Here is a 26,040-nt window from a genome sequence, read left to right as displayed (position 1 = left end):
CAGCCCAGTTTCCTGGTGAAGGCCCAGTCGGTCAGTGGGGCTGGGGCAAGGGGGTCACCAGGCTATTTATAAGAAGGAGAAGTCCCTCAAGGCTAAAAGCCCCAGAGAGACCTGTGGGTGGGGGTGGGTGAACTTCCTCCTTATTCCACTCCCCAGGCCCCAGTCCCCTGGGCGTTGGAGAAGTCTGGGCACAGACTCCTCAGCCAGATGCTGATTTGAAGCCCAGGGGCTGGGCAGTTCCCAGCTGCCAGTTTGGGCACCCAGGCTGGGTGGGGGAGGGGGCCATCCTTACACCCTCCTCACAGCCGGCCTTGGCGCCAGTGGGGCGGCGTGAGGGGGTGGTGCCCAGGCCACAAGGGTGAGACTGGCAGGGGCCTGGAACCGGCTGTACCAGCTTGGCTAGGCCCCCGCCCTCCTTTGCCGGCCCAATCCCCACCCCCTGCTCAAACACCCATGCAGAGTACATGGAGCAACCAGACCCCACTTCAACAGGCTAGCCTGCTCCCATCCCCACCCCCACCTCCCTGCCCTGTGCCCAACTCCATTTCTCTGGGGATGAAACAGAGACCCTTCATGAAAGGGCCTGCAGAGCTTGATATACACTTGGTGCAGCATAAATGCCTCTCTGGTTGTGAATCCACTGGGCAGTGGCTAATGCTCTGGAGCCAGACAGCTCAGGTTATATTCTGACTCCAGTCCTTGTAGCTTTGGGATATCAGGCAAGTTCCTTACCTTCCTGCGTCTCAGTTTTCCTGTCTGTTAAATGAGGACACATAGAGCATGCATTTCGCTGGGTTGTTGGAAGCAGGCAATGAGTTACTCTATGTAAACCGCTTAGGAGAGTGCCTGGCCCATGCTAAGAGCCATCTAAGTGTTAGCTATTAAAATAATAATTATTATTTCTCAGTCTGTCTACCTATCTTAAGTGTCTCTGAGTCTCACTGTTAGCCTGCATGACGCTAACACTGCCCCAGGTCTGTCGCTCTGGGCATCTCTCCCTGCCCTGACCCCCGCCCCCATACATCCACTTTTCCTTGTTCCATCTTTGTCGTCCATCTCGACCCTCTCTGGGCCAGCCTCACGTCTGTCCAGGGCTCCCCTGGCCTGGCTAACCTCAGCCCTGGCCAGGGCTGATTCACTGTGCCCTCCTGGCCTGTGGGACCTGCAGGTTGGCTTCCCAAGATGCTGCCCTCAGGCTAGACCTGCCCAGCCCCCCAACGCTGCCCACTGCGCCCCCGCAGGGCCCGGCCAGATGTCAGCTGCAGTTATTAGCATGGGCGGGAGACACAGGCCTGGCAGCTCGCCCGCCAGACTCAGCGGCCAGCCGCTGGAATCTCCCTTGAGCCTGGGGTGGGGTTAGGGGAGCAGTTCAAGCAAGAGGAGGAGGGGAGGGAGCACCCAGGGGTCACAAGGACCCTCCAAAGATGGGGATACCCCCAGCTTCTCATGGGACCTTCCTCCCTAACTTCACTGCTCTGCTGGACTTCCCCAGCCCCCACATGGCTCAGTTTCTTTTTTGCCTCTTTCATTTTCCTTCTCTCCCTGGCACTTAAGTGTGCTCTCTGCCTGTCCCACAAAGGCAGGCTAGCCCCTGTCTCTCAGCCTCTCTCTACGCTAAAGAAACTTTCATCCTCCCAGAAGACAGAGGCATCTCTCTCTGAGAGAGAGAGAGAGAGAGAGAGAGAGAGATTGACACTGAGCTTCCACCAGTTGTTCTAGTGGCTCACATTCTGCTTGGAAGTCCCACCTTAAGTCTAACTAGGAGCCTCACCATCTAAACCTCAGTATAGTGCTGGGAAAGGGGCACAGAGTTCCCTCAGATTCTCCCCCCTTGGATTTTCTGGTCTCCTCTGACGGGATGAAGGAGATACCCTGGAGAGGAAGAGACTGTCCACCCCTCTTTTAGGTATTCTGGATGGCTGAAGGACCCCCAGATTAAAACGGGAATAAGGCCCTTTACCCACTGGTGTGGGGGAGGGAAGGGGCATCCTAGCCCCTCGGGATGTGGGAGGAGAGGCCCAGACCTCCGGGTGGAAAGGTACCCCACCCGAGGAAGGAGGCAGTCGTGCCAGCCCGCCCAGGCGCCGGGGGCGCCTCGAGGCATTGGCCCGCCCCTCCGCGCCCAATCGGGCCGGGGGCGAAGTCCGACCCAGGCCCGCGGGCAGGCGGGGACCTGCCAGGCCGGGCCGGGCCCGGCAGGACGCAGCCCCAGAGCAGCTGGGTGGGGCCCAGCGAGGCGGCCGTGGGGGCCTCGGGGGCGGCGGCGGGGCTGGTCGGGACTAGCCGTCCGGGGGCCCGGGCGCGCCCTGGGACCTGGCAGATACCCGGGCTCCCGGGTCCTGGCTCCGGGCCCCGGGACGGCGCTGGCCCCACCCCTTCCTGTGTCCTTATATGGGCGCGGGGGAGAGCCTCCCGGGGCCGCCCCGCCCCCAGTTCTGCCCGCGGACTCCGGCCTGTTGCCATGGCGACCAAGCCCGCTCCCGGGCGCGTCCCCCTCCGTCGGGCTAATGGAATCGTCCCCGGACCGCCTGCCTCCGCGGTCGCCTGCGGGTGCTGCGGGCTGAACCATTGCTGGGAGAGGGAGACTAGAGTCCTATGCGGCTGGGCGTGTTCTGCGCACCCTGGCCTCCGCCGGGGTCGCACATCCACGTTCCTCTTCTGAGGCGCAGAACCCGACCGGACCCAGGGCGGGGCGCACGGTCCCGTAGGATCCGAGTGACGGAGGCAGGGCCGGGCTCCTTCCCCCGGGGCTGTTGCCACACTTCCTGCCGCGGCGCTCTTTCCCCAGCCTGTTTCTAAGGAAGGAGTGGGGTTGGGCGACCGCGCCCGGGCCGTCGGGGTAGGTTCAGCACCCTGAGTCGGCACGGTGTCGGTCAAGCCCCGGGTCACGGGGGGAGGGCTTGGAGATGGGCAAAGTATACTGGCGCCTAGAAAGCACCCACAAGAAGAGGTGGCCAGTCATGGAAGATCCAGCAGTCCAAATCCCCAGGATCCTCAAAAACCCCTCCTCTCATGTCTCAGCTGGAGACCCTGTGTCATTATCATCTCAGCTCTGAAAGTGTGTCTGGACTCTTAACTCTCCTTCATCAGTGCTTTGCAGATGACCCCAGTGACTCCCAACCTCTGACAGGGTGTCCCCCCCCCCCATATTTTCCCAGACTCGGTATACCCCGGAGCCCTCACTTTCTACATAACTAGATTCCCCTTATGGAGGCCCTCAGTCTCTCCCATGGACTTCAGGACCCCTACTCATTTTTTGCATAATGGATCCTCCATCCCCTCCTTTTGCAGTTTTGATTCCCCGCCCCCTCCTCACTTTTCCTGGGTTCAGTCCCTCTATTAAAATTCAAGTCCTTTAACCCCTCTGTACTCAGGACCCCCACACATTACCTTACCCCTCCCTCATTTACTCTGGTTGATACTCCTGTCTCACCTTTGTGGGGTCTCCCTGTGTATATAATCAGCCCTTCAACCCCCCTCGAATACTCCGAGTCCCTCAGGCCTTTTGTGTACACCCTGGAGACCACCCCCGCCCTCCGCCCCAACACACACACACACACACACCACACACACACACACACACACACACACACTTGCTTTGTAACAGTTCCTCGCATCCAGGGGAATCAATGCCTTCCCTGGAGTCCCTCCTCGTGTATCTCGGACCAGCACCCCTTTCTTCGCGCACCCCGGGGTCCCCTGAGCCCATCCCCCTGCAGCCGCGCCAAGCCACCCAGCCCGTGGCCGCTGTTTACAAGGACACGCGCTTCCTGACAGTGACGCGAGCCGCCTCCTCCCCTTCCCCACGCTGGAGGAGGGGGGCGCGGGGCCCGGCTCGCGCGACGGCCAATCGGAGCGCACTTCCGTAGCTGACAATAGCCGTATAAAGGCGTGTGGCTCAGCCTGAGCTGCCGGGACCTTGAGCGCGGCCAGGCCAGCACCGGAGTCAGCAGGGAGCGGGGAGCAGGGGGAAGCGACACCAGGAAAGCGAGCGCGCCAGACAGGGGCCGAAGGGCTCGAGAAGCCGCACGGAGCTTCCGCGCACCGCCGCCGGCTGGCCTCTCCCGGCCGGTGCCAGCTCCTGGGAACGCGCGTCCAGATACCCAGTCCAGCCACCGTCGCGGACAGAGCGCCGCTCGCCGCAGCGAGGCCCGGGGCGGCCCCGCAGGGACCCCCCCAGACCGCCTGGGCCGCCCGGATGTGCACTAAAATGGAACAGCCCTTCTACCACGACGACTCATACGCAGCGGCGGGATACGGCCGGGCTCCGGGCGGCCTTTCTCTACACGACTACAAACTCCTGAAACCCAGCCTGGCGCTCAACCTGGCCGACCCCTACCGAAGTCTCAAAGCCCCCGGGGCGCGGGGCCCGGGACCAGAGGGCAGCGGTGGCAGCAGCTACTTTTCCGGCCAGGGTTCGGACACAGGCGCGTCGCTCAAGCTTGCCTCATCGGAGCTGGAGCGCCTGATCGTCCCCAACAGCAACGGAGTGATCACGACGACACCCACGCCCCCGGGACAGTACTTTTACCCCCGCGGGGGAGGCAGCGGCGGAGGTGCGGGGGGCGCCGGGGGCGGTGTCACCGAGGAGCAGGAGGGCTTCGCAGACGGCTTTGTCAAAGCCCTGGACGACCTGCACAAGATGAACCACGTGACGCCCCCCAACGTGTCCCTGGGCGCCAGCTCGGGGCCCCCGGCTGGGCCCGGGGGCGTCTACGCCGGCCCGGAGCCACCTCCAGTCTACACCAACCTCAACAGCTATTCCCCAGCCTCTGCGCCCTCTGGAGGCGCCGGGGCCGCCGTCGGGACTGGGAGCTCGTACCCGACGGCCACCATCAGCTACCTCCCACACGCGCCACCCTTCGCTGGCGGCCACCCGGCGCAACTGGGCCTGGGCCGAGGAGCCTCCACCTTCAAGGAGGAACCGCAGACCGTGCCTGAGGCGCGCAGCCGCGACGCCACGCCACCAGTGTCCCCCATCAATATGGAAGACCAGGAGCGCATCAAAGTGGAGCGCAAGAGGCTGCGGAACCGGCTGGCGGCCACCAAGTGCCGGAAGCGGAAGCTGGAGCGCATCGCGCGCCTGGAGGACAAGGTGAAGACACTCAAGGCCGAGAACGCGGGGCTGTCGAGCACTGCTGGGCTCCTCCGGGAGCAGGTGGCCCAGCTCAAACAGAAGGTCATGACCCACGTCAGCAACGGCTGCCAGCTGCTGCTCGGGGTCAAGGGACACGCCTTCTGAACGCCCCCCCATACGGACATTCCCCCAGTCTGGACGACTGGGCGCACGCCTCCCAAGGGGCGAGGGGGCAGGCGGTGGGCACCGGCCCCCGGGGCACCGCAAACCACACTGGACTCCTGCCCGCCCGCTCTGCGTCCAGTCCTTCCACTTCGACGTTTACAAGCCCCCCTTTCGCGTTTTTTTTTTGTATGTTTTTTTTTTTCTGCTGGAAACAGACTCGATTCATATTGAATATAATATATTTGTGTATTTAACAGGGAGGGGAGGAGGGGGCGATCGCGGCGGAGCTGGCCCCGCCGCCCGGTACTCAAGCCCGCGGGGACACTGGGGAAGGGACCCCCGCCCCCTGCCCTCCCCCCTCTGCATCGTACTGTGGATAAGAAACACGCACTCGGTCCCTAAAGAGTTTATTTTAAGATGTGTTTGTGTGTGTGTGTGTTTGTTGTTCCGACTTTTTATTGAATCTATTTAAGTAAAAAAAAAAATGGTTCTTTATTAATTTGTTGTCTTTTTTTCCAAGCCGGGCGGGAGGAGGGAGGAGAATAGTGGGCTGCCCCCACCCCACTCCTGCTTGTGACTCGCTCCAGTGTCCGTGTCCTCCTCGCCAGCTCCACCTAAGCATCTTGCAGCCCTAGTGCGGGCGGCCGACCCTTCTCTGGCCCCCTCCCCCCCGGGGTTGGAAGGGCCAGGGCGGGTACGCGGTCCAGCCGCGCATCACCAGGGGGCAGGAGGCCTGGGGCGAGACGCGCAGTGCGCGGGCGCAGCCCCGCCCAGCTGCGCGCGCTGGGGCTTTCCCCGCTGACGCAGCGGAAGCGCTGCCCCTACATGGGCCGATTCTGTCCAGTGACGCGCCGGCGGTCTCCGGGCAGATTCCGGGAATCCCCTCCCCCGCTCTGCCGGGCAGGGCTGCGGCGCCGGGAAGGGGGCCGGGATTTTCCCAGGCAGGCGGCTGCCGGGGCCCGGAAAGCCCCAGGCCTGGGTCCAGAGCGTCCGCGGTGGGAGGGCCAAGCTCCTGGGTCCCGGAGCCAGCCCGGAGCCCGCCCCATCGGGTCGGCGTCGGGGCCCCGCCGCGCCCACGCGCGCTCCGTCTGACCTGACCCCGGCGGGGGGTTGCTGCAGCCTTCGCGCCGCCGCCGCCGCCGCCGCGGTACCCCCCCACCCCCGCCAGGAAGGGCGGCGCCCGCCTGCCAATTTCCCCTCCCGGGTGCCAGGTTGGGAGCAGGGCGCAGGGCGACTGCCAGGTCTGGTCCTGCCGGGGCGGCTGCTCGGGCTGCCGGGCGCCGCCGCCCTCTCGCGGGACGCCCTCCCCCGCAGCTGGGACGGGTGGGAGGGCGGCTGGTGCGCCCGGAGGGGGTCTAGCTGGCTTCGGATCTTGAAGCCCCCCAGAGCGGCAGAGAAAAACACAGGCTGAGAAGCCGCAGGGGTGGGGTGGGCAGAGCAGACGCTTCATTAATTCATTTACGAAATGCTCAACAACCTAGCCCTGGAGACACTGCCCGGACCGTGGCAGACAGACAATAAACAAGCAGACAGGATTCGGAGATTGTGGTAAGTGCTAGTAAGAGAAAACAAAACAAAACCGGTCAAAGTGGTAGTGATGGGGCAGGGGAGGGCTTTGGAGAATGGATTGGAAACGTGGACCTTTAATGATGCGAGTTTTCAGTTTTAAAGCCAGGCTCTGAGAAAACAACGTTCTGGGCAAGAGGGAACAAACAGCACGTGCAAAGTTCCTGTGGCCAGAACAAGATCAGCCTATTAAAGAACAGCAAAAACAAAAAAACCAGTGTGTTTCTGGATTTGAGTGAACCAAGAGTGCGGAGAGGAGGTCAGGGAAACCACGAGGGCCTTGGGGAAGGAGTGTAGATAAAATTCCAAGGCCCAAATGAGTGATTTTGGAGGGTTGTTAGGCTGGATAGCAATATTAATAATGGGTCTATGGATTAAATGAGGTTTGTCCTGTGGAAGGAAATGGGGGCTCAGTGCAAAACCACTTGCCTGAAGATACACAGCATCAAACTGCACTCCTGGGAACACTCTCTGGTTCAGAATACCTGTCTCCCAGTCTGACCCTCACCCTTCCATCCCAGGTGGGCAGTCCTTCCAACCTAGAGTGGGGCAGAGCTTGCAACAGGGGCCGTGCATGTAGCTCCAGCTCCCCATTCGTGGTTCTGCTCTTAGGGCTGGCACCCCGCCCTCTTCTTCCAGCCCCGGGGACCTGTCCTAATAACCATTAACTGGACCCCAAGCTTCACATACTGTATTGCTTCACAGTATGTATCACATACCGTATCACACGGTGATGTGAGTTGGTTGTCTTTTTTTTAATTTTTATTTATTTATGATAGTCACACAGAGAGAGAGAGAGAGAGAGAGAGAGAGAGAGAGAGAGAGGCAGAGACACAGGCACAGGCAGAGGGAGAAGCAGGCTCCATGCACCCGGAGCCCGACGTGGGATTCGATCCTGGGTCTCCAGGATCGCGCCCTGGGCCAAAGGCAGGAAAGGCAGGCGCTAAACCGCTGCGCCACCCAGGGATCCCGAGTTGGTTGTCTTTATTCGCATCTTACTGTTGAAGAAACCCAGGGAAAATCACAGCTCTTGAATGGCCTTTGAACCCAGGCTGGCTGATGGCAAAGTGTGGGTGCTGCACTGTGTGGCCAGGTTTCAGGCCTAGGGCATCTTGGGGCTTGCTCCCTGCAAGGGACCCACAGCCTACCTCACTCCCCCCCCCCCCCCCCCCCCCCCCCCCCGCCCCTTGGAAACCACCCTCAGGCCAAGGAGAAAGAGGAAGCAGTAAGTATGAGGTAAGGCTCCCACCTTGTGGTGGAGATAAGTAACTACAGTCAATTTCCCAGGAAGAGGGGGCCAAGGTGCAAAAGACACGAGGACTCAGACTCCTGTCTGTCCTAGTACTTTATTGGTCACCTTTTGGCCCGGGCCCAGCTAGATGGGCTCCAGGGAGGGGATCACCATTCACCAGCTCCCACCTGGGAGAATGAGAAGGCCTTGGACAAACCCTCCAGGGTCATGGAGTTTAAAGGGGCAGGTCTGGCCTTTCCTGGGTCAGCATGGGGTATCCACGTAGGGGTGTAGGTGGGGGCCAACAGCCCAAGCTTTCCGCCTGTCTGCAGTCTAGTTGTGTTTGGAGAAGTATTCCTTGCTGTCGTCCACGTTAGGTTTGATTGTGTCACTGCCTGGCTTCCAGCCAGCGGGGCAGACTGTGGGGGAGACACAGGGATGCACATGAGAGGCTAGAGCCACATCTTCAAGGTAGGGCAGTACAAGGGGATGAACAGAGGCAAAGCATGAGCCTGAGTAGCAGAAGCAAAAGCCCAGAGCCAAGTGGTACAGGCCCACGACCATACAGCATATTGAGAGAAGTCCTTCAAGCTATAGGATGTCCTGGCTGACATTTTTATTTCTTTTTGGACACCCTCCCCCCCACTGTTTTTTAAAGATTTATTTATTTGAGAGAGAGAGAGAGAGAGAGCTCGAGCAGGGGGAGAAGGACAGAGAATCCTCTGAGCAGGCTCTCTGCTAAGTGTGGAGCCTGACAAGGGGCTGGATCCCAGGACCTGAGACCATGACCTGAGCCAAAACCAAGAGTCAGATGCTTAACTGATGGAGCCACCTTGGCACCCTTCTCTTTGACCCCTTTGGATCCTATTTCTCCTTCAGCCATAGATCCACTGGACTTCGAGGGCCTGTGACCAAACTGTGTCCTCCCACGAGAGTACTCTGATCCAACTAATATTATCCGAGCTTGCCTTGGTACATGCCTTCTCAAATACCTTTTGTAAATCTGTTAACTCCTGGCTCCCCACCCTCACATTAGGGTATCTCCCCCACCAGACTAGAAAGGTCCTGCAGACAAGGCCCCGAACTGAGTCTTCCTTGGGGCCCTCATATCCATCCCACACAAGTGATAGAGCAGTGAGTGCATGAGGGCTGAGTATGTACCCACAGGTGAATGTGTGTGCTCACCTTCCCCGTGCTCATCCGTGTACTGGAAGGCCTGAACCAGCCGCAGAACTTCATCCACAGAGCGCCCCACAGGCAAATCATTGACAGTGATCTGGCGAAGGACACCCTTGCCATCGATGATAAAGAGGCCCCTGAAGATATCAAGGTTCATGGTGAGGAGCTGGGAGTTCCCGCTGCCAGGGCCAGGGGAGGGAATAACACCTCCCTACCAGCCGGCCACAGGGCTGGGGGCAGGGAAGACCCTACCCAAGCATTGTCCCCTGCCCCTGAGGACCGGGGCTCCTCAAGGGCCCCCACAGTACCTGTAGGCAATGCCTTCATCTTCCTTCAGCACACCATAATCTTCAGATAAACTTCTGGTTACATCAGCCACCAGGGGGATGTTCAGGGGGCCCAACCCCCCTTCCTTCCTGGGAGTGTTGATCCTAGGGGTGCAAGAGACAGTGCTGGATCCTCACCCCGGGGGCTTAGGTATGATAAAGACTGGAGGAGAGGTACTGGAGCTGAGCGATAAGGGGCTTTAGAGCAAGGCTCTAGGATCCCCACCCACTCCACCCTCAAGAGGCTGCAGGGGCTGTTTCCCACAGCTGTGAACACTAAGCCAAGGCTCCAGCTCCAGTCAAGGGTGTTCACATGTGCTGGTGACCTCCCACAGCTCAGGGCAGAAAGCCTGCCTTACAGCCCCCCATCATCCTCTCTCTAGTTCTGTGTGTTGGGGCCCAGCCCTTCACCAACTAGAACTGGAGTTTCCACCTTCTTGAAATAGCTATTGTAAGGGAGGCTGTGCTGCCCTAAGTGAGGTAAAGCATCTCCAACTCCCTGGGCCAAGCAACTAGTTTTCAAATGCTAATTATGCCATCATTAAGGACTTGGGCCTTCTGAATGCTATGATTTTCAAGAGGGGGGGGGCACAGACGTTGAGCAACAGCCCCAAGGATCCTTGAGGAGACTGTAGGCCCGGTGACATCCTCCCTCCCTGCGGGTCCCCGCTCATACCAAGCCAGGTGGGTGAACTGAGAGTCCACGGAGACCCCCAGGACCTCACAGCCCAGCTTGCGGAAGTCCTCGGCATGCTCGCTGAAGGCGATGATCTCCGTGGGGCAGACGAAGGTGAAGTCCAGCGGGTAGAAAAAGAGGACCAAGTATTTCCCTGGGGAAGGAAGCGGGGATAGACAAGGAATTAGGCCTCTAACGCCTGGGTCCTACGCCCACCTGGGCCCACGCTCGGCTGCCCCTCACCTTTGTAGTCGCAAAGCTTCACCTCCTTGAAGGCGCCATCCACCACGGCGGTGGCCTGGAAGGGCGGGGCGGGCTTTCCGATGTGCGCCTTGCCAGAGGTCATGACTGCAAGCTGAGACACCCCCCCCACCCCCCGCTTGGTCAGCGCGCCTGGGAAGACCCTCTGTCGTCCCTTCCCAAGGTCGTGCTGCGTGCTGGGCCCGGCTACTGAGAGGCAGAGGCCGCAGCACTACCCCGCACCCTCCCGGGTACCCGGGCTGCGCGGCCTGGACACTGCAGGAGACCCGCCCCCCTGACCAGCACTAGCGGCCGGGCCGCAGGCGCCGGGGCCCCCCATTAGCGTGTCGGCTTGAGCTGCCTGGCACCAGCCCACCGCTCCGGGAGGAGCCCCCGCGAGCCGGGGGTGGGGAGCTCGCCGATGCGGCCTGTGTTGCAAGGCCGAGGCCTCGGTTTCCCCTGCAAGGACAAAGGCGGCCACTCCGGCGGGCGGAAACAAAGGCTGCAGCGCTAAGGTCTGGACCCGGCCGGAGCCGCTCCGGGGTGGGGGGGGTGCTTCCCAGAGCCCGGTGCCCTCTAGGTGTCCATACCTGCGTGGGCAAGGGCGGCGCGCACCGGCTGGCAGACGCGCGAACACACGTTCTCAGCGCCGAGCGCGCCCTGGGCCTGGGTGCCTTTTATGCGCGGCCCGAACCATGACGCAGAGGGCGAGGGGGGGTGGGCGGACGAGCGGAGCGGTCGGGTCCACTGCAACCGCGGGGGGGTGGGGAACGAGGCCGGCCGGGTCCACGCGCCCGCAAGCGGCGGGAGGAGTCGGGGAACGCGGGCCCCGACCACTACCACCGCTGGCGGGGGGTGACGCGGCCACCGCATCCCCCGCGAGGAGCTCCTCCTCGGAGCGCGCCCGGGTCGGTTGGAGTCCGGCATGGCCGGGAGCCCGGCGGACTTACTGCTGCCACCTCTGATTCTCCTGCTTCTGGGGACCCCTGCTAGGGTCTCCCCCAACTACAATTACTTCGGCGAGAAGAGCGAAGGCGACCTCTGGGAGGAGCTGCGGCTGCAGCATCAGGAGAAAGGTAACCACACGCTGCGGGTGTGATGGTGCGGAAAGGTGCCCTATTGCCCCACTTTGCCAGCTGGCTGCAAACAGACCCTCCTCCAGGGACTTCAGATCTCTCTCCCCATCTGCACACTAGCTGGCCCCCTTGGGCTGGTTACTTTTCTCTGAGGCTCAGTTTTCTTACCTGTAAGTTGAAATAGAGACTGACTTTACACCACTTACAGGGGCAGAGGGGGACATGGGTAGGCAATAAATCCAGAACCAGACACATCCATAAACTCATGGATAAGCGCTAGGAAGGATAGGGATAGAGGAAGAAAGGGGCGGGTAAATGTCTCAAGTCGGAAAAGGCCTGACGGAGCAGATCGGTAACCAATGCAGCAGGAATCCAGCAAAAGCCAAAAACACAAAGATTGAGGGAGAAGAGTGTGCCAGGGAATGGGAACAGCAAGTGCCAAAGCCAAGAGTCCAGGCGGAGGGAAAGAAAGAGGCCAGTGTTGTCTTGGGAAGGCATGAAGTGTTAGGACTTTGTGAGCTGCAGAGTTGGGATAAGACCAGTTTCCTAGGGGCATAGGGAGGAGTCCATAAAAGAACATTGTAAAAGAGCCTCTGATAAGCACTCAGAAGGTTGGAGCTGCTTGAAAAGTGGTCATTATAGTTGTTTTTGTACTACCTGCTAGCACATCACCAGAGACTTTCAGTACTTCATTATATTATGCCAATTATGTCACTTAATTTACCACCTGGCATTCCTGCTGGTTAGGTGGCACTATGCCTACTGAACAGGCCCATTATCACCCCCCCCCAAAAAAAAAACAGGAGTCAGCTTCAGATGGTGGGCACCAAAGGTGTTGTATCACACTCCCAACTGGACAGGCTGGCACAGGTGGGAAGTGTCAGTTTGCAATTCCTCTGGGCAATACACCAGATGTATCAGCTCAAGGGGTGGCTTGCTTTCTATAAGTCTCAGTTTCCCCACCTGGGAATAATGGGAAAATTAAATTAGATTATCTATGGTGGAGTGCTTGGCACAGACGCAGAGCCCAGCAAACAGGAGATGTTGTTAGTGTATTTATCTGCCTCCCTTCCTAGAGGAGGGCATGGGGGGGTAGGTTCCCCCCTACCTGGCCCTCTATCCCTAGACTTGGAGGATTCGATCCTTGGCCCCTGGGGGAAGTGGCGCTGTTTCTGCGACCTGGGCAAGCAGGAGCGCAGCCGCGAGGTCCTGGGCACGGCGCCGGGTCCGGTGTTCATGGACCGCGAGAATCTGGTGCAGGTGCGGCCCTGCAGGCAACGGGATTGTTCATCCTGCAAACCAACGGATTGCGACTGGAGGCCCTGAACCCGAGTGAGAGACTAGCGCAGAGGAGGCGGGGCCAGGGCAGGTGGTCTAGTCCGGGGTTGAGAGTCCTCAGGGCCTGGGGTGAGGGGAGAGAAAAGGCGGGGCGTGGGGGGGGTGCGGCGAGGAGAGCCTTTAGGGATGAGGCTTAAAGACGGTGGGGAAAGGTGAGCTGAGTCAGGAGCTGTGAGCCCCACTGATACCCGGGGAGAAAGGAAGAAAGCTAGTGATGGGCCGGGAGGGGGGAATCAGAGATGGAGGAACTGTGACCCTGAGGAAGGGGCATGAGCCTGATGAGGGTCAAGGACCTACAGGGTGATGATGTGAGCCCGTTTGAGACTCGAGAACTGGGGGACATTAACCCTCAACTGGGGGGAATGGCCCTGCCTGGTGGGCTCAGACTCTCAGCAGAAGCCTATTGAGATCTGGGATCACAGTTGGGAGGGGGTGGGTGGAGGAGGCCTAGCCCCAGTTAGAGAGAGGTTAGGAAGCGGGGAAAGGGGGGGCGAGGGTCTGGGTGAGGTATTGAGAGAGAGAGAGAGAGAGAGAGAGAGGGAGGGAGCTGGAGAGAGAGGGAGCTGGAAGGCAAATCTGAAGGCCTGAGCCCAGTGGAAGTAGGAATACCTGGTCCGGAGGGCTTAGACTGTGTGGAATGGCAGGGACAGGGACCAGAGCCAGCATCCAGATCGGGGACCGGGACCCAGTGATGTGGGCACTGGCAGTAGTCTGGCAGTATAGTGATATTTGACCTTCTAGGCCCTGGCTGGGCCGCGGCCTCCAAGGCCTGCGTCAGTTTCCCACTTTTATTTCCCTATCCTCCTAGCAGCCCCGACGGGCGGGGCGTCAGGGACTCCGGAGCGGAGCCTGGAAGGCGACCCCGCCCGCCCCGTTCCCCCAAAGGAGCTCGGCGGTCGGCCTTGGGAACTACAATTCCCAGGAATCCGCGCGGCAGGAGTTTCGGCGGCGGCTGCAGAAACGTCAACGGTGGCCGGAGCGTCGGGGGCGTGTCCCGGGCACCGATTGGTCGGGAGCCAGAGCCGCTTCGGATCCCGCGGAAAACGCGCGCCTAGACCCGCTCCTGTAGACCTGGTTCTTGCGGTCGGTGGCTGCGGCAGAGACGGCATGGATTTCAGCGAGCTGGACAGAGACAACACGGGCCGCTGTCGCCTGAGCTCGCCTGTGCCCGCGGTGTGCCGCCAGGAGCCCTGCGTCCTGGGCGTCGATGAAGCGGGCCGGGGCCCGGTGCTGGGTGCGCCCCCAGGGCTGGGCTGGGGGAGGGGCGTGATTAGGGGAATGCACGTTGCACTGGAACGGAAGCCGGGATTGTACCCTACCCGGGGAGGGGGGTGATGGTGGTAATGGCACCGAAAAAAGCGGTGATGATGGAATAAGTATAGCGGTTTTCACGGGCTCACTGGTTGGACCCTCGCTTCTCCAGGCCCCATGGTCTACGCCATCTGTTATTGCCCCCTGTCCCGCCTGGCAGATCTGGAAGCCCTGAAAGTGGCAGGTGAGCCCGAGGTGTGACCCTGGGGAGGGGGTTCCTGGGTGTGTGCAGGAGCGGGTGCAAACTGGAGGGGGAGAACAGCTGGGAGAACCAGTCGCACCCCTTCTCTCCCAACCCTCCTCCCAGACTCAAAGACCCTATCGGAGAGCGAGCGGGACAGGCTCTTTGTGAAAATGGAGAAGGACAGGGACTTTGTGGGCTGGGCATTGGACGTGCTGTCTCCAAACCTCATCTCTACGAGCATGCTTGGGCGGTGAGGGGCCTCCGGGAGGGGCCGGGTGGAGGGGCAGCCAGCGTGGCCTGGAAGGGATCGGTGTAGGGACCTGAACTGACTAGGTTTTGTCTCCCATTGCAGGGTCAAGTACAACCTGAACTCCCTATCCCATGATACAGCCACTGGGCTGGTGCAGTATGCCTTGGACCAGGGTGTGAAAGTTGCACAGGTGAGCTGTTGGATTGTCCACATTTGATCACTTCAGGATAAAATGGGAGTATATAAGTACGGTGGGTGATTCAGAGTCAGACATAACTGAGTTATCTCAGGAATATATATTGCTGTCTTTCGACTTTCTACTATTTTTCCTACCCAAAATGTGTGCCCCATACAGGATCAAGGAGGAGACCCCAGCTCCACTCTGTTTTAATTTACCTCTGTATCTTTTTTTTTTTTTTTTTTTAGGATTTTATTTATTTATTCATGAGAGACACAGAGAGAGAGGGAGAAACATAGGCAGAGGGAGAAGCAGGGTCCCTGTGAGAAGCCTGATGTAGGACTCGATCCCAGGACCCTTGGATCACAACCTGAGCCAAAGGCAGACACTCAACCACTGAGCCACCCAGGTGCCCTGATTTATCTCTCTGTATCTTAAAGGCTCAGAATCCGGAACAAATCTATATCTGTTCCCCTGTCTTCGGCCTCTCTCCTATCCCAGGGTACCCTTCTCTCTTGGATTTTTCCCCCATCCTCCTCCCACTTTGAGGCCTGTCCTTTATAGTCTGCTCCTGTGAAGCAGATAGTCACATTTTGAAACATAGATCTCAACATTTAATTTTTTGATCCCAGTAATAAATCTGGAAAGTTCAGTGTCAAGTGGAAGAGAGTGAGATTGAATTACCAGAAGGAAATAAAAGTTGGCATTGTATCCAGTACTCTGCGGCAAAGAACAGGCTGTTTTGAGAGAATAACAAGGATTAATACGCTTGAGATAGGGAACATAACAAGGGAGACGTTGTTGAGGAGATGGCTAAAGTCCAGGACTGGAATATGGAGCCCACAGTGCAGTACTAGGACAGACAGACAAGGGCCCTGCCCTCTAGGGTTTGGTGACCAAGTCAGGAGGCACAGATGGTAGCTGGTAAGCAGATAATAAAGGTGATTTCTGAGGGTAACCGCAATGGAGATCACTGACTTGATCTCTCTATTCCAGCTATGAGGCCTCCCTGTTACTGTCTAGCATACTTGACACGGTCCCACCTCAGGGCCTTTGCACTAGCTGTTCTTTCTGGCTAGAATCCTCTTCACATGGCTCCTTCTCTTACCTTTTTCAGGCCTTTATTCAAATGTCACCACCTTGAAGTGACCATCCCTGAATCTCTCCTACCACTATATAAAATGATACCCCCCCAGCATGCCTGGCTGGCTCAGTTGTTAGAGCATGGTACTCTTGATCTCAGGGTCAAGAGTTTAAGCACCACATTGGACATAGAGCATACTTAAAAAAATAAGTAGGGCAGCCTGCGTGGCTCAGCGGTTTAGTGCCACCTTTGGCCCAGGTTGTGATCCTGGAGTCCCAGGATCGAGTCCCACATCAGGCTCCCTGCCTGGAGCCTGCTTCTCCCTCTGCCTGTGTCTCTGCCTGTGTCTCTCATGAATAAATAAATAAAATCTTAAAAAAAAAAAAAAAAAGGTAGATAAGAAATAAAATGGTAATCCCTCCCAACTCTCCCCTGTCCTTTATTATTTATCCTGTTTCTTGTCTGTGGCACTTACCAGGGTATCCACTCCATGAAGACAGGTTTTTTTGTCTGTTGCATTTGCTTCTATAATTCCTGGCATCTGCTGTAACTGTGGTATGCAGTAGGTGCTCAGTAAGTGTGGAATAGCTTCAGCTTGATCAGGGACAGCCTCTTTTGGAGGGGACTTTTCCTTTTTTTTTTAAGTAATCTCTGTACCCAGTGTGGGGCTCAAATTCGTGACCTGAAGATCAAGAGTTGTGCACTCTGCCGACTGAGCCAGCCAGGTGCCCCTGGAGGGGACTTTTAAACTGAGATGCCCGGGATGCCTGGGTGGCTTAGCAGTTGAGTGTCTGCCTTTGGCTCCAGGTGTGATCCCGGGATCCAGGATCAAGTCCCGAGTCCCACATTGGGCTCCCTAAGGGGAGCCTGCTTCTCCCTCTGCCTATGTCTCTGCCTCTCTCTGTATGTCTCTCATGAATAAATAAATAAGTCTTTAAAAAAATAATAAAATAAACTGAGATGCCTGGGAAAGGTGCAGTCTGGCCTTGAGCTGAGAAGAGTATTCCAGACACAGGAGCAGCGGGTGTAAATGTGGTGAGGCTGGATCACTGACACGGTTATTTTCCCAGAAGTTTGTTGAATGAATACCTTTCTGTCACCATGGCAGGTATTTGTGGACACTGTGGGGCTGCCAGAGACCTACCAAGAGCGGTTGCAGCAGCGCTTTCCTGGCATTGAGGTGACGGTCAAGGCCAAGGCGGATGCCCTCTACCCTGTGGTCAGCGCTGCCAGTATCTGTGCCAAGGTTAGGCTCCTTCTGGCCATGGCCAGCTCCTAGCATCCCCCTGGACATGTGGCAGGCGTGCCTGCTTCAGGGGAGGGAGATCCTAAGTTTTTATCTTGCCTACAGGTGGCCCGTGACCAGGCTGTAAAGAGCTGGCACTTTGTGGAAAAACTGCAGGACCTGGATGCCGATTATGGCTCCGGTTACCCCAATGGTGAGCAGACTGGAGCCTCCTTGAGATAGTGATATTGGCAGTAACGCCAACAAGGGAGGCCTGAGTGCACTTCTACAGTTTTCTTCATTGTGCTCATCCTGCTCCGCGATGGAAGAGCCTGACGCTCAGATGGGGGAGCCACTTGTTTATGGCCACCATGTGGAAAAGCTGGATTCCAGGTGGCAGGCTTTCTCCTCCCTTCTCTCTCCATCTCTGCTGTGCCCCAGTGAGGGCCTGACACCCTTGGTGGGCATCTGTCTATTAAGGGGAAATGGGTGGTGGTGAGGGGTGTCAGCTCAGGTCCAGTAGCCCCAGCTTAAATCTGTTTTTTTTTTTTTTTAAGATTTTATCATTTATTTGACAAAGAGAGGAAGAGAGAGAGCACAAGCTGGGGGGTAGCAGAGGGAGAGGGAGAAGTAGGCTACCATGTGGGGCTCGATCCTAGGAACCTGAGATCATGACCTGAGTTGAAGGCAGTTGCTTAACCAACTGAGCCACCCAGGCGCCCCGAATCTCTTGTTTTCTTCCCATTTATGAGGCTCACTCTCTTTGTGTGGTAGATGATCGTGTGCCTGCTCCCTGCCATGAGTCTATTTCAAGATTCAGTGGCTGGGTTCAAGGAGCCCTGTGGTCCTTCTGAGGCCCAAGGGATGGATGGGCATTTGGGTAGGGAGACACAGCAAGTCTGTGATTGGAACTTAGGTGAGGCCAAAGTAAGGAAACCAGGTCCAAGCCAAAGACAGTTTGGGTCACATTCCGTGCTTATTGAGAGCCTGGTATGTGCCTGCAAATCTGTGCCTTGGGGATATAGCCATGAGCAAGACAAAGAAGGACTTCCCTGTCCCTGCTGAGCTCCTAGTTTTGTGGAGATGTTGGGTATTACCACAATGATTCACAGATGCTCATTTAATGACTGTTGTCCTTGAGGGGGTGAAAGGTTGTCTCAGGGACAGTCTCCCTAAACTACCTTGAGCACATCAGGTGGAGTTGGGAAGCTGCCTGCACAAGGGTTCTGAGGCAGGAATGGGTCCCAGATAGTGGGAGGTGCCTCAGGGGTACTCTGGAGGCCAAGATGATGTAGTAGTGCCTCTGATGCCAGGCTGAGGAACTTGGACCATGTAGCAGGGCTCAGGAGCTATCACCACTGCCCACCCCACCTTTCCTGTCCCTCAGATCCCAAGACAAAAGCGTGGTTGAGGAAGCACGTGGAGCCTGTGTTTGGCTTCCCCCAGTTTGTCCGTTTCAGCTGGCGCACGGCCCAGAGCATCCTGGAGAAGGAGGCGGAAGGTGTTATATGGTGGGTGTCCTGGGGGTGCCATGAAGAATGAGAGAGGGAGGCCGGGGCTCGGTCCTCCCTGGGATCTCCCCCCCCCCCGGCCTCCTCCCGACACTCCAAAGTGATCAGTATCCCCACCTCTCTCTCGCCCACAGGGAGGACTCGCTGACAGGATCAGGAGGGACCTGGGAGGATCATGTCCTATTTCAGCAAAGGCCCCCGAACCCACCCCCGCCTCCCCCACCGGTACTTCCAAGAGCGAGGCCTGGAGTCAGCCACCATTCTCTAGGAGCCAACCTGTTCTCCCTTTACGTGCCTCCCTCACCCTGCCCTGCTTCTCCCCACCCCCCAATTTGTGATTAAAATTGTTTAAGGAAAGCTAAGCATTTGGTTGTACTTTGGGGTGGAAGCTCATTGGGAGTGTGGCTCTGTAGCTGGGTCCAGCTACAGACTTTTGGAACCTAAACAAGATAGGCCCTCCCTGGCTGATTTATTTTATTTTTAAATTTTTATTTATTTATTTTTTAAGATTTTATGTATTCATGAGAGACAGGCAGAGACCTAGATAGATGGAACAGGCACCCCCATGGGGAACCTGCTACGGGACTCTATCCCAGGACCCCAGGATCATAACCTGAGCCAAAGGCAGATGCTCAACCACTGAGCCACTCAGGTGTCCCTTTTTATTTTTATTTTCATTTTATTTAATTTATTATTTAAAGATTTGTTGGGCAGCCCCAGTAGCCCAGTGGTTTGGTGCTGCCTTTGGGGGGGTGTGATCCTGGAGACCTGGGATTGGGTCCCACATCAGGCTCCCTGCATGGAGCCTGCTTCTCCCTCTGCCTGTGTCTTTGCCTCTCTCTCTCTCTGCCTCATGAATAAATAATCTTTTAAAAAATAAAGATTTGTTTGTTTTAGAGACAGAGAGAGAGAGAGCACACATGCAGGCTCAGAGTAAGGGCAGAGAGAGAGAATCTGAAGGAGACTTCTGCTCCGAGCATGGAGCCCAACCGGGGCTTGAGGTCACAACTCTGAGATCCCAACCTGAGCCAAAAACCAAGAATCAGACGTTTAGCCAACTGTGACACCCAGGTGCCCCTATTTTATTTTTTTTTTCAATGCATAATATACTTGTAGGATGCAGAATTAGGAGGGAGCACCCTGCCTCCAGATTGCTGGTGGGCTTACCAAGGTGTCTCAGTCTGTTCGGGCTGCCCTAACAAAATACCACAGACAGGGTGGTTTATAAACAACAGACATTTATTAACATTCTGGAGGCCAGAAATCCAAGATCACGGTGGTCAGATTCTGGTGAGGACCGTTTTCCAGGTTGTGGACTGCCAACTTCTCACTGTGTCCTCCCGTGGCAGAAGGGGCAAAGAACCTGTGTAAGGTCGCTTTTATATGAGCACTAATCCCCTTCTTGACCTAATCACCCCTTAACACCATTATCTGTCGGAATTAGGATATCAACATGAATTTTGGGGGAACACAGACATTCAGGCCACAGCAGGTACCTTTTAGATCCTTCTGGGCATTGCCTGGCATGTTACAAATATACATGTGGATGCTTTCCTGAGGTTTGTTTTTGTTTTACAAATGGAAACAGATTACCCTAGACAGTGCACATTCTTACTCTTCACCACATCTTGGAGGTAATTCCCAATGAATGCCTAAAGACCTTCCTCATTCCCATTCTAGCTTCAGAGTCCTCAGTGCAAATGTCCTGTGGTTTATTTAATGCCCCTACTTAAATAGGTGCACTACTTAATGCTTCTTAAGAGGCATTGAATTATTGCCCGGCTTGCCATTAAATATTAAACGTGTAGGACGCCTGGGTGGCTCAGTGGTTGAGCATCTGCCTTTGGCTCAGGACATGATCCTGGAGACCCGGGATTGAGTCCTACATTGGGCTCCATGCATGGAGCCTGTTTCTCCCTCTACCCGTGTCTCTGCCCCTCTGTCTGTCTCTCATGAATAAATAAAATGTTTTTAAAAATAAATATTAAACGTGTACAGTGGAGAATGACCGGGGTATGCCATAATTTCTCATGCAGTTTTGTCTGTAGGATAAATCCCCAGAGGTGAGCTTGCTGGGTGAGAGGATCTATGTGGCTTGTAATTTGGAGAGATATTTTCAAACTCCTCTCTGTGAAGACATGAACTCGTCCCACCAGCGGTGTAAGTAAGCACTTATTTCCCGCACAGCCTTGCCAGTAGCAGGACAGGTTTATTTCAGTCCGTGAGAAGTTTGGAAGCTTACACTCAACCTACACTGTGGCTCAACAACATCAAGGACACTCTTTTTTTTTTTCTCCTAAGATTTTTCTTGTTTTATTTGAGAGAGATCACACGTGGAGGGGAGGGACAGAAAGACGAGAGAAAGAATCTCAAGCAGATGCCGCGCTGAGCACAGTGCCTGACTTACGTGGGGCTTGATCCCATGACCCTGAGATCATCACCTGAGCCAAAATCAAAGAGTTGGATGCTTAACCACCTGAGCCTCCCAGGTGCCCCAAAGACACCATTTTAAAAATTCATCTATTTTGCCATTTTGGTGGGGTTTTTCTGCCTCTCATGGTCCTACTATGGCTGCCACAGTTACAGATATCACATCTCAATCTCCAAAGGCCTCATCCCCCAGCAGCTGCCCTGTCACTTCCTGGCTGAAAGTAGGACAAGTCTATGCCCAAAGCAATTCCTTAGTGGGGGAATGGACTATCTGGGATAAAAAGTTAAGAACTGGTACCTGGGCGTAGGAAGACATCCAGTACCCAGCCCTCCCACCTCATTCCCTCACCCTGACTCTTCCTTGACTTGAGCAGTGGCAATTTCATGGAAAGAAGAAAGGGGATGGTTTTTAACTTCTTAGTAAATGTTCTGATGGGAAAAGCCCAGGACATTATGGGAATATTATTTATGGAGCATGTATTGGTTAGGGCTCCATAACAAAGTACTACAGACTGGGTGGCTTAAACAACAAGTTGATTTTCTCAGTTCTGGAAGCTAGAAGTCCAAAATGAAGGTGTTGGCAGTGTTGATTTCTCCTTGGTTTGCAGATGGCCATCTTCTTCCTGTGTTTTACAAGGTAGTCCCTTTGTGTGTGTCTGTCCTAATCTCTCTCTTTTTAAAATTTATTAAAGAGAAAGAGCATGCATGAGCAGTGGGGACGGGTAAAGGGACAGGGAGAAGCAAGCTCCCCACCGAGCAGGGAGCCCCACGCAGGGCTCGATCCCAGGGCTCCGGGATCATGACGTGAGCCGAAGGCAGATGCTTAACTGACTGAGCCACACAGGCGCCCCTAATCTCTTAAGGATTCCAGTCATTGGATTATGACTCACCCATATGACCTTAGTTTACTTTAATTACCTCTTGGAAGACCCTATCCAAATGTAGTCACAGCCTGGGGCACTGGGGTTAGGACTTCAACATGTATTTGGGGAGTGGAATACAATTTAGTGCATAACCGAATACCTCCACATAGGTTCTGTGCTGGGGACCAGGAAGCCAGTGCTGACCCAGCTACAAAAGGTCTCTGAGTACCCACTCAGGTCCAGGGGACCTCAGGAGTGCACCATGGGGATCCCAGCTCTGCTCTGGGGCTCACAGAGCCTGAGAAGCTCAATGGCTGAGATCTGAGGGGTGGAACAGAACAGGAGGGAGAAGAGGGCTCCTGGCAGTGGGAGCAGTTAGTGCGGATACCCGGAGATGAGAATATCTGCTTTGGTGTTTTGTTTTTTAAAGGTTTTATTTATTTATTCATGAGAGACACAGAGAGAGGCAGAGACACAGGCAGAGGGAGAAGCAGGCTCCATGCAGGGAGCCCGATGTGGGACTCGATCCCAGGACTCCAGGATCAGGTCCTGAGCTGAAGGCAAATGTTCAACCACTGAGCCACCAGGCGTCCTGGAAGATCTGCTTTGAGAAGGCCGGAGAGTAGGGATGGTGAAGGCAAACCTTGGGGAGGAGCTGGGGCTTCCCCATTTTTCCACCCTTGGGGTACCTTCTCTTCAAGCCTCAGCCTCTGGTTATCATTGTAGTTACAAAACGTTTACACATCCAGATTCCATTAGTAATCTTGCCCTGTCCTTTTCTCTGCTATAAATTTGTAAATTTATGTTATAAATTTTGGATTTATTTTTTTCTCTCGAATTAGAATTATAGTTTATCTTGAATGTATAGGCCCCTTTGACTGCTCATGGAATTTGCCTGGACAAGATAAAGAGAAACTATCCCCCGTAAGTAGAAGTTAGTGGGCACCCTAAGGGTGTAATTTGCAAATGTTACTTTTTTTTTAATTTTTTTTTTTTTTATTGGGACGTCTGAGTGGCTCAGCAGTTAAGCTTCGGTCTGCCTTTGGCCCAGGGCGTGATCCTGGAGTCCTGGGATCGAGTCCCATATCGGCCTCCCTGCGTGGAGCCTGCTTCTCCCTCTGCCTGTCTCTCTCTCTCTCTCTCTCTCTCTCTCTCTCTCTATGTCTCTCATGAATAAAGAAATAACATCTTTAAAAAATAGATCTTTGAATCCCCAGTTTTTCAAATAGAGATCCCCAGATCAGCAGCATCAAGCTCATCTGTTAGAAATGTAGGGTCTGGGGGCACCTGAGCAGCTCAGTTGGTAAGTGTCTGACTCTTCATGTCTTTTCTTTTCTTTTCTTTTCTTTTCTTTTCTTTTCTTTTCTTTTCTTTTCTTTTCTTTTCTTTTCTTTTCTTTTCTTTCTTTCTTTCTTTCTTTCTTTCTTTCTTTCTTTCTTTCTTTCTTTCTTTCTTTCTTTTCCTTCCTTCCTTTTCTTTCTTTTCTTTCTCTTTCAAGACAGAGAGGCAGAGACATAGGCAGAGGGAGAACCAGGCTCTCTGCAGGAGCCCAACGTGAGACTCTATCCCGGACCCTGGGATCAGGCCCTGAGTCAAAGGCAGACACTCAACCGCTGAGCCACCCAGGGATCCCTGACTCTTGATTTCGACTCAGGTCATTATGTAAGGATAGTGAGATTGAGTCCTGCCTGCGTTGGGCTCCACCCTGAGCATGGAGCCTGTTTGGGATTCTTTCTCTCCCTCTCCTTCTGCTCCTCCCTGTTCACGCTCTCTCTCTAAATAGATCTTTTTTAAAGACTTAAAAATAAATAAATTAACAATAACCTGTTTCTGGAAGATTACCATGTGGTTTATTCTTCTGGTTCTCTTTCACCCATCTCTGCCCACCTTCTGCTTCCTGTCCTGATGTCCTCACTGGTCTTCCTTATCTCCAGTCTCACCCTCTCCCTGTCCTACTGGCAGGGTCAGACAAGAGTCTTAGTCTGATGGGTCTTCTTGTGTGTAAACCTTCCGTGGCTTTCACCTTATCATCAGGGCCAAGAACCTTTGCCTTGTGTTCAAGGCCTTATGTGTAACAGTATATATAACTGTGACAATGATAATGGATAATGTCTATGTTTATTGACAGTTAATTATGTCCCAGGCATTTTCTAAGTATTTTATTTGGCATCCCTCTCATTAGGAGTTGGAGTCTAATGCTTCCCCTTGAATATGAGCTGGCTCTAGTGACACAACATCAGTGAATAGCAACACTGCTTTCTAACGCCAGAGAGAAAGAGAGGAGACTGCTTCAACCTGACTGTCTTGGAACACTTGCCCTTGGAGCCCAGATGCCATGCTGTGAGGAAGCCCAAGCCAGAGGGACATGCCATGTGTAGCAATTCTGTCGGCAGCCAGGCAAGAGTCAGTGCCAACCACCAGATGTATGAATGAAGAAGACTTTAGGGTGATTCCAGACCCAGCCAGTGTTTGTAACTGAACCCAGAAAGAATAATGATTGTTGTTTTATAGCACTAAGTTTGGAGTTGCTTCACAGCTATGTATAATCAGAACAACTTGAATTCGCTCATTTAATTCTCCCAACAATCCTAGGAGAGGAACACTTATCCCCATTTTATAGATAAAGAGACTCAGAATGGCTGGGAAACATCCCCAGTCCATATGGTTTGGATGGAACTGACCCCATCCTGAGCCTTCAGGCACAAGCCCATAACCCATGTCAGGCCATTGAGAGTGTAGCATCCCTCTGGGCACAGAGATTGGTTTGGTGATGGGCTCTCATGAGGAGACAGGATCATTGAGTGCCAGCACTGGAAAACTTTGACAGAGAAATAGGACCATTTTAACTACTGGAATCATGTAGTTGCTGGTCCATCTTTCCTGTTGTGAGGAGATCCTGACTGAAAATAGCCAAGAAAAAGATACAGATAGATTCCTAACATCACTTCAGGAACTAGATATAGCCATTCCTGAAGCTTATCACTGTTGGCTAAAGATACTTTGAACTGAGTTTGTCTCAGGGATCCCTGGGTGGTTCAGTGGTTTAGCACCTGCCTTCAGCCCAGGGCATGATCTTGGAATCCTGGGATCAAGTCCCACATCAGGCTCCCTGCATGGAGCCTGCTTCTCCCTCTGCCTGTGTCTCTGCCCCTCTCTGTCTCTGTGTCTCATGAATAAATAAAATCTTAAAAAAAAAAAGAACCGAGTTTGTCTCTTGAAGCTGAAAGAGGTCTATCTGCCACTTCCCCAGTGAGGCACCTCTCATACTATTCCATCTTCCCTGAGGGCAGAGAATGGGCCTGATCTATCTCAGCAGTCTGGGCACAGGACACATCCATCAATCTTGTTCTATTGAACAAAACTACAAGGCACATTGCTCTTTGTTATTGGTGAGGAAACAGGCTGTCCTAAGGCTTTTGGATAGGAGGAGGATCAGGAGTAGCACTTAACATCCCAAATTTAATTTTTTATTTTTTTTAATTTTTTTGTTTTTATTTATTTATGATAGTCACAGAGAGAGAGAGACAGAGACACAGGCAGAGGGAGAAGTAGGCTCCATGCACCGGGAGCCCGATGTGGGATTCGATCCCAGGTCTCCAGGATCGCGCCCTGGGCCAAAGGCAGGCGCCAAACCACTGTGCCACCCAGGGATCCCAACATCCCAAATTTTAAATCTGAGTCAAGTCCTTTGTCTTAGGTGGAGGACTGGGATTTGGAAGAAAGGGAGGAAGGAATGAAGTGTGCGTTATGCCAGCCACTGTTGGGTGCTTAATCAGAGGGGAGGGCCATGAAGGTTGTCTTGAAGTCTTACAAGTGAAGGGGCTTCCTGGTGGGCCTGGTGGACATAGTAAGGGGGGGCATACCTCTTCCCTTTGTCAACCCCTCTTCTGGACCCCTTTTCAGTTCTGACACCTGGATACTCCAAGTTGTGAAAGTGCTCAGATTATAGGCTGTCATTTACATGCTAGTGTGCATCATTTGCTAACTCTGGGACCTGACGATTTGAAGTGACACACTGATCTCTTTCTGGCAGCTATCTTTGCCCCCTATTGCCCCAAGAAGCAGGTACATCACAGTGCTCTAGTTGGCGACTTTATTCAGAGGGGGAGAGGGAGAGATGAGCTAGAGTT

The 26,040-nt window shown here is 54.9% G+C and overlaps 4 protein-coding genes across 5 annotated transcripts; 3 read left to right on the top strand and 1 right to left on the bottom strand.

The window, feature by feature from the left end:
- Positions 1 to 3,905: 3,905 nt before the first annotated feature.
- Positions 3,906 to 5,741, top strand: JUNB (JunB proto-oncogene, AP-1 transcription factor subunit). The gene has a single exon (XM_055343680.1). It carries the CDS (start codon positions 4,199 to 4,201, stop codon positions 5,240 to 5,242), a length of 1,044 nt encoding a protein of 347 aa, XP_055199655.1. The 5' UTR covers positions 3,906 to 4,198; the 3' UTR covers positions 5,243 to 5,741.
- Positions 5,742 to 8,135: 2,394 nt separating this feature from the next.
- PRDX2 (peroxiredoxin 2) lies at positions 8,136 to 11,171 on the bottom strand. Its single transcript, XM_055344609.1, has 6 exons — positions 11,051 to 11,171; positions 10,464 to 10,575; positions 10,221 to 10,374; positions 9,527 to 9,649; positions 9,225 to 9,355; positions 8,136 to 8,458 (listed from the first exon to the last, which is right to left on the bottom strand). The coding sequence occupies exons 2-6, from the start codon at positions 10,564 to 10,566 to the stop codon at positions 8,373 to 8,375; spliced, it is 597 nt and encodes a 198-aa protein (XP_055200584.1). The 5' UTR covers positions 10,567 to 10,575; positions 11,051 to 11,171; the 3' UTR covers positions 8,136 to 8,372.
- Positions 11,172 to 11,218: 47 nt separating this feature from the next.
- THSD8 (thrombospondin type 1 domain containing 8) lies at positions 11,219 to 13,825 on the top strand. 2 transcript variants are annotated; one of them, XM_055344610.1, is made up of 3 exons: positions 11,219 to 11,536; positions 12,663 to 12,868; positions 13,686 to 13,825. In XM_055344610.1, exons 1-2 carry the CDS (start codon positions 11,386 to 11,388, stop codon positions 12,860 to 12,862), a joined length of 351 nt encoding a protein of 116 aa, XP_055200585.1. In that variant the 5' UTR covers positions 11,219 to 11,385; the 3' UTR covers positions 12,863 to 12,868; positions 13,686 to 13,825. The 2 variants fall into 2 exon arrangements, with proteins under 2 accessions (XP_055200585.1, XP_055200586.1); XM_055344611.1 differs by having other exon boundaries at positions 13,683 to 13,807.
- Positions 13,826 to 13,976: 151 nt separating this feature from the next.
- Positions 13,977 to 18,979, top strand: RNASEH2A (ribonuclease H2 subunit A). Its single transcript, XM_055344608.1, has 8 exons — positions 13,977 to 14,108; positions 14,298 to 14,369; positions 14,493 to 14,619; positions 14,722 to 14,809; positions 16,990 to 17,127; positions 17,233 to 17,320; positions 18,494 to 18,617; positions 18,752 to 18,979. The coding sequence occupies exons 1-8, from the start codon at positions 13,982 to 13,984 to the stop codon at positions 18,957 to 18,959; spliced, it is 972 nt and encodes a 323-aa protein (XP_055200583.1). The 5' UTR covers positions 13,977 to 13,981; the 3' UTR covers positions 18,960 to 18,979.
- Positions 18,980 to 26,040: the final 7,061 nt, after the last annotated feature.

The sequence above is a fragment of the Nyctereutes procyonoides genome, unplaced genomic scaffold (genome assembly GCF_905146905.1).
Source record: "Nyctereutes procyonoides isolate TBG_1078 unplaced genomic scaffold, NYPRO_anot_genome, whole genome shotgun sequence".
Lineage (NCBI taxonomy): Eukaryota > Metazoa > Chordata > Mammalia > Carnivora > Canidae > Nyctereutes > Nyctereutes procyonoides.
Note: the sequence above shows the minus strand (reverse complement) of the source record. Positions and strands in the feature narration are given on the sequence as shown.

Coding starts and splice junctions, on each gene's coding strand:
- RNASEH2A (XM_055344608.1), top strand. CDS start 13,982: ATGGATTTCAGCGAGCTGGACAGAGACAACACGGGCCGCTGTCGCCTG. Junction 14,109..14,297: donor GGGCCGGGGCCCGGTGCTGG/GTGCGCCCCCAG, acceptor TCGCTTCTCCAG/GCCCCATGGTCTACGCCATC. Junction 18,618..18,751: donor GAGGCGGAAGGTGTTATATG/GTGGGTGTCCTG, acceptor TCTCGCCCACAG/GGAGGACTCGCTGACAGGAT.
- JUNB (XM_055343680.1), top strand. CDS start 4,199: ATGTGCACTAAAATGGAACAGCCCTTCTACCACGACGACTCATACGCA.
- THSD8 (XM_055344610.1), top strand. CDS start 11,386: ATGGCCGGGAGCCCGGCGGACTTACTGCTGCCACCTCTGATTCTCCTG. Junction 11,537..12,662: donor GCTGCAGCATCAGGAGAAAG/GTAACCACACGC, acceptor CTCTATCCCTAG/ACTTGGAGGATTCGATCCTT.
- PRDX2 (XM_055344609.1), bottom strand. CDS start 10,566: ATGACCTCTGGCAAGGCGCACATCGGAAAGCCCGCCCCGCCCTTCCAG. Junction 10,375..10,463: donor GAAGCTTTGCGACTACAAAG/GTGAGGGGCAGC, acceptor TTCCTTCCCCAG/GGAAATACTTGGTCCTCTTT. Junction 8,459..9,224: donor CACGGATGAGCACGGGGAAG/GTGAGCACACAC, acceptor TCTCCCCCACAG/TCTGCCCCGCTGGCTGGAAG.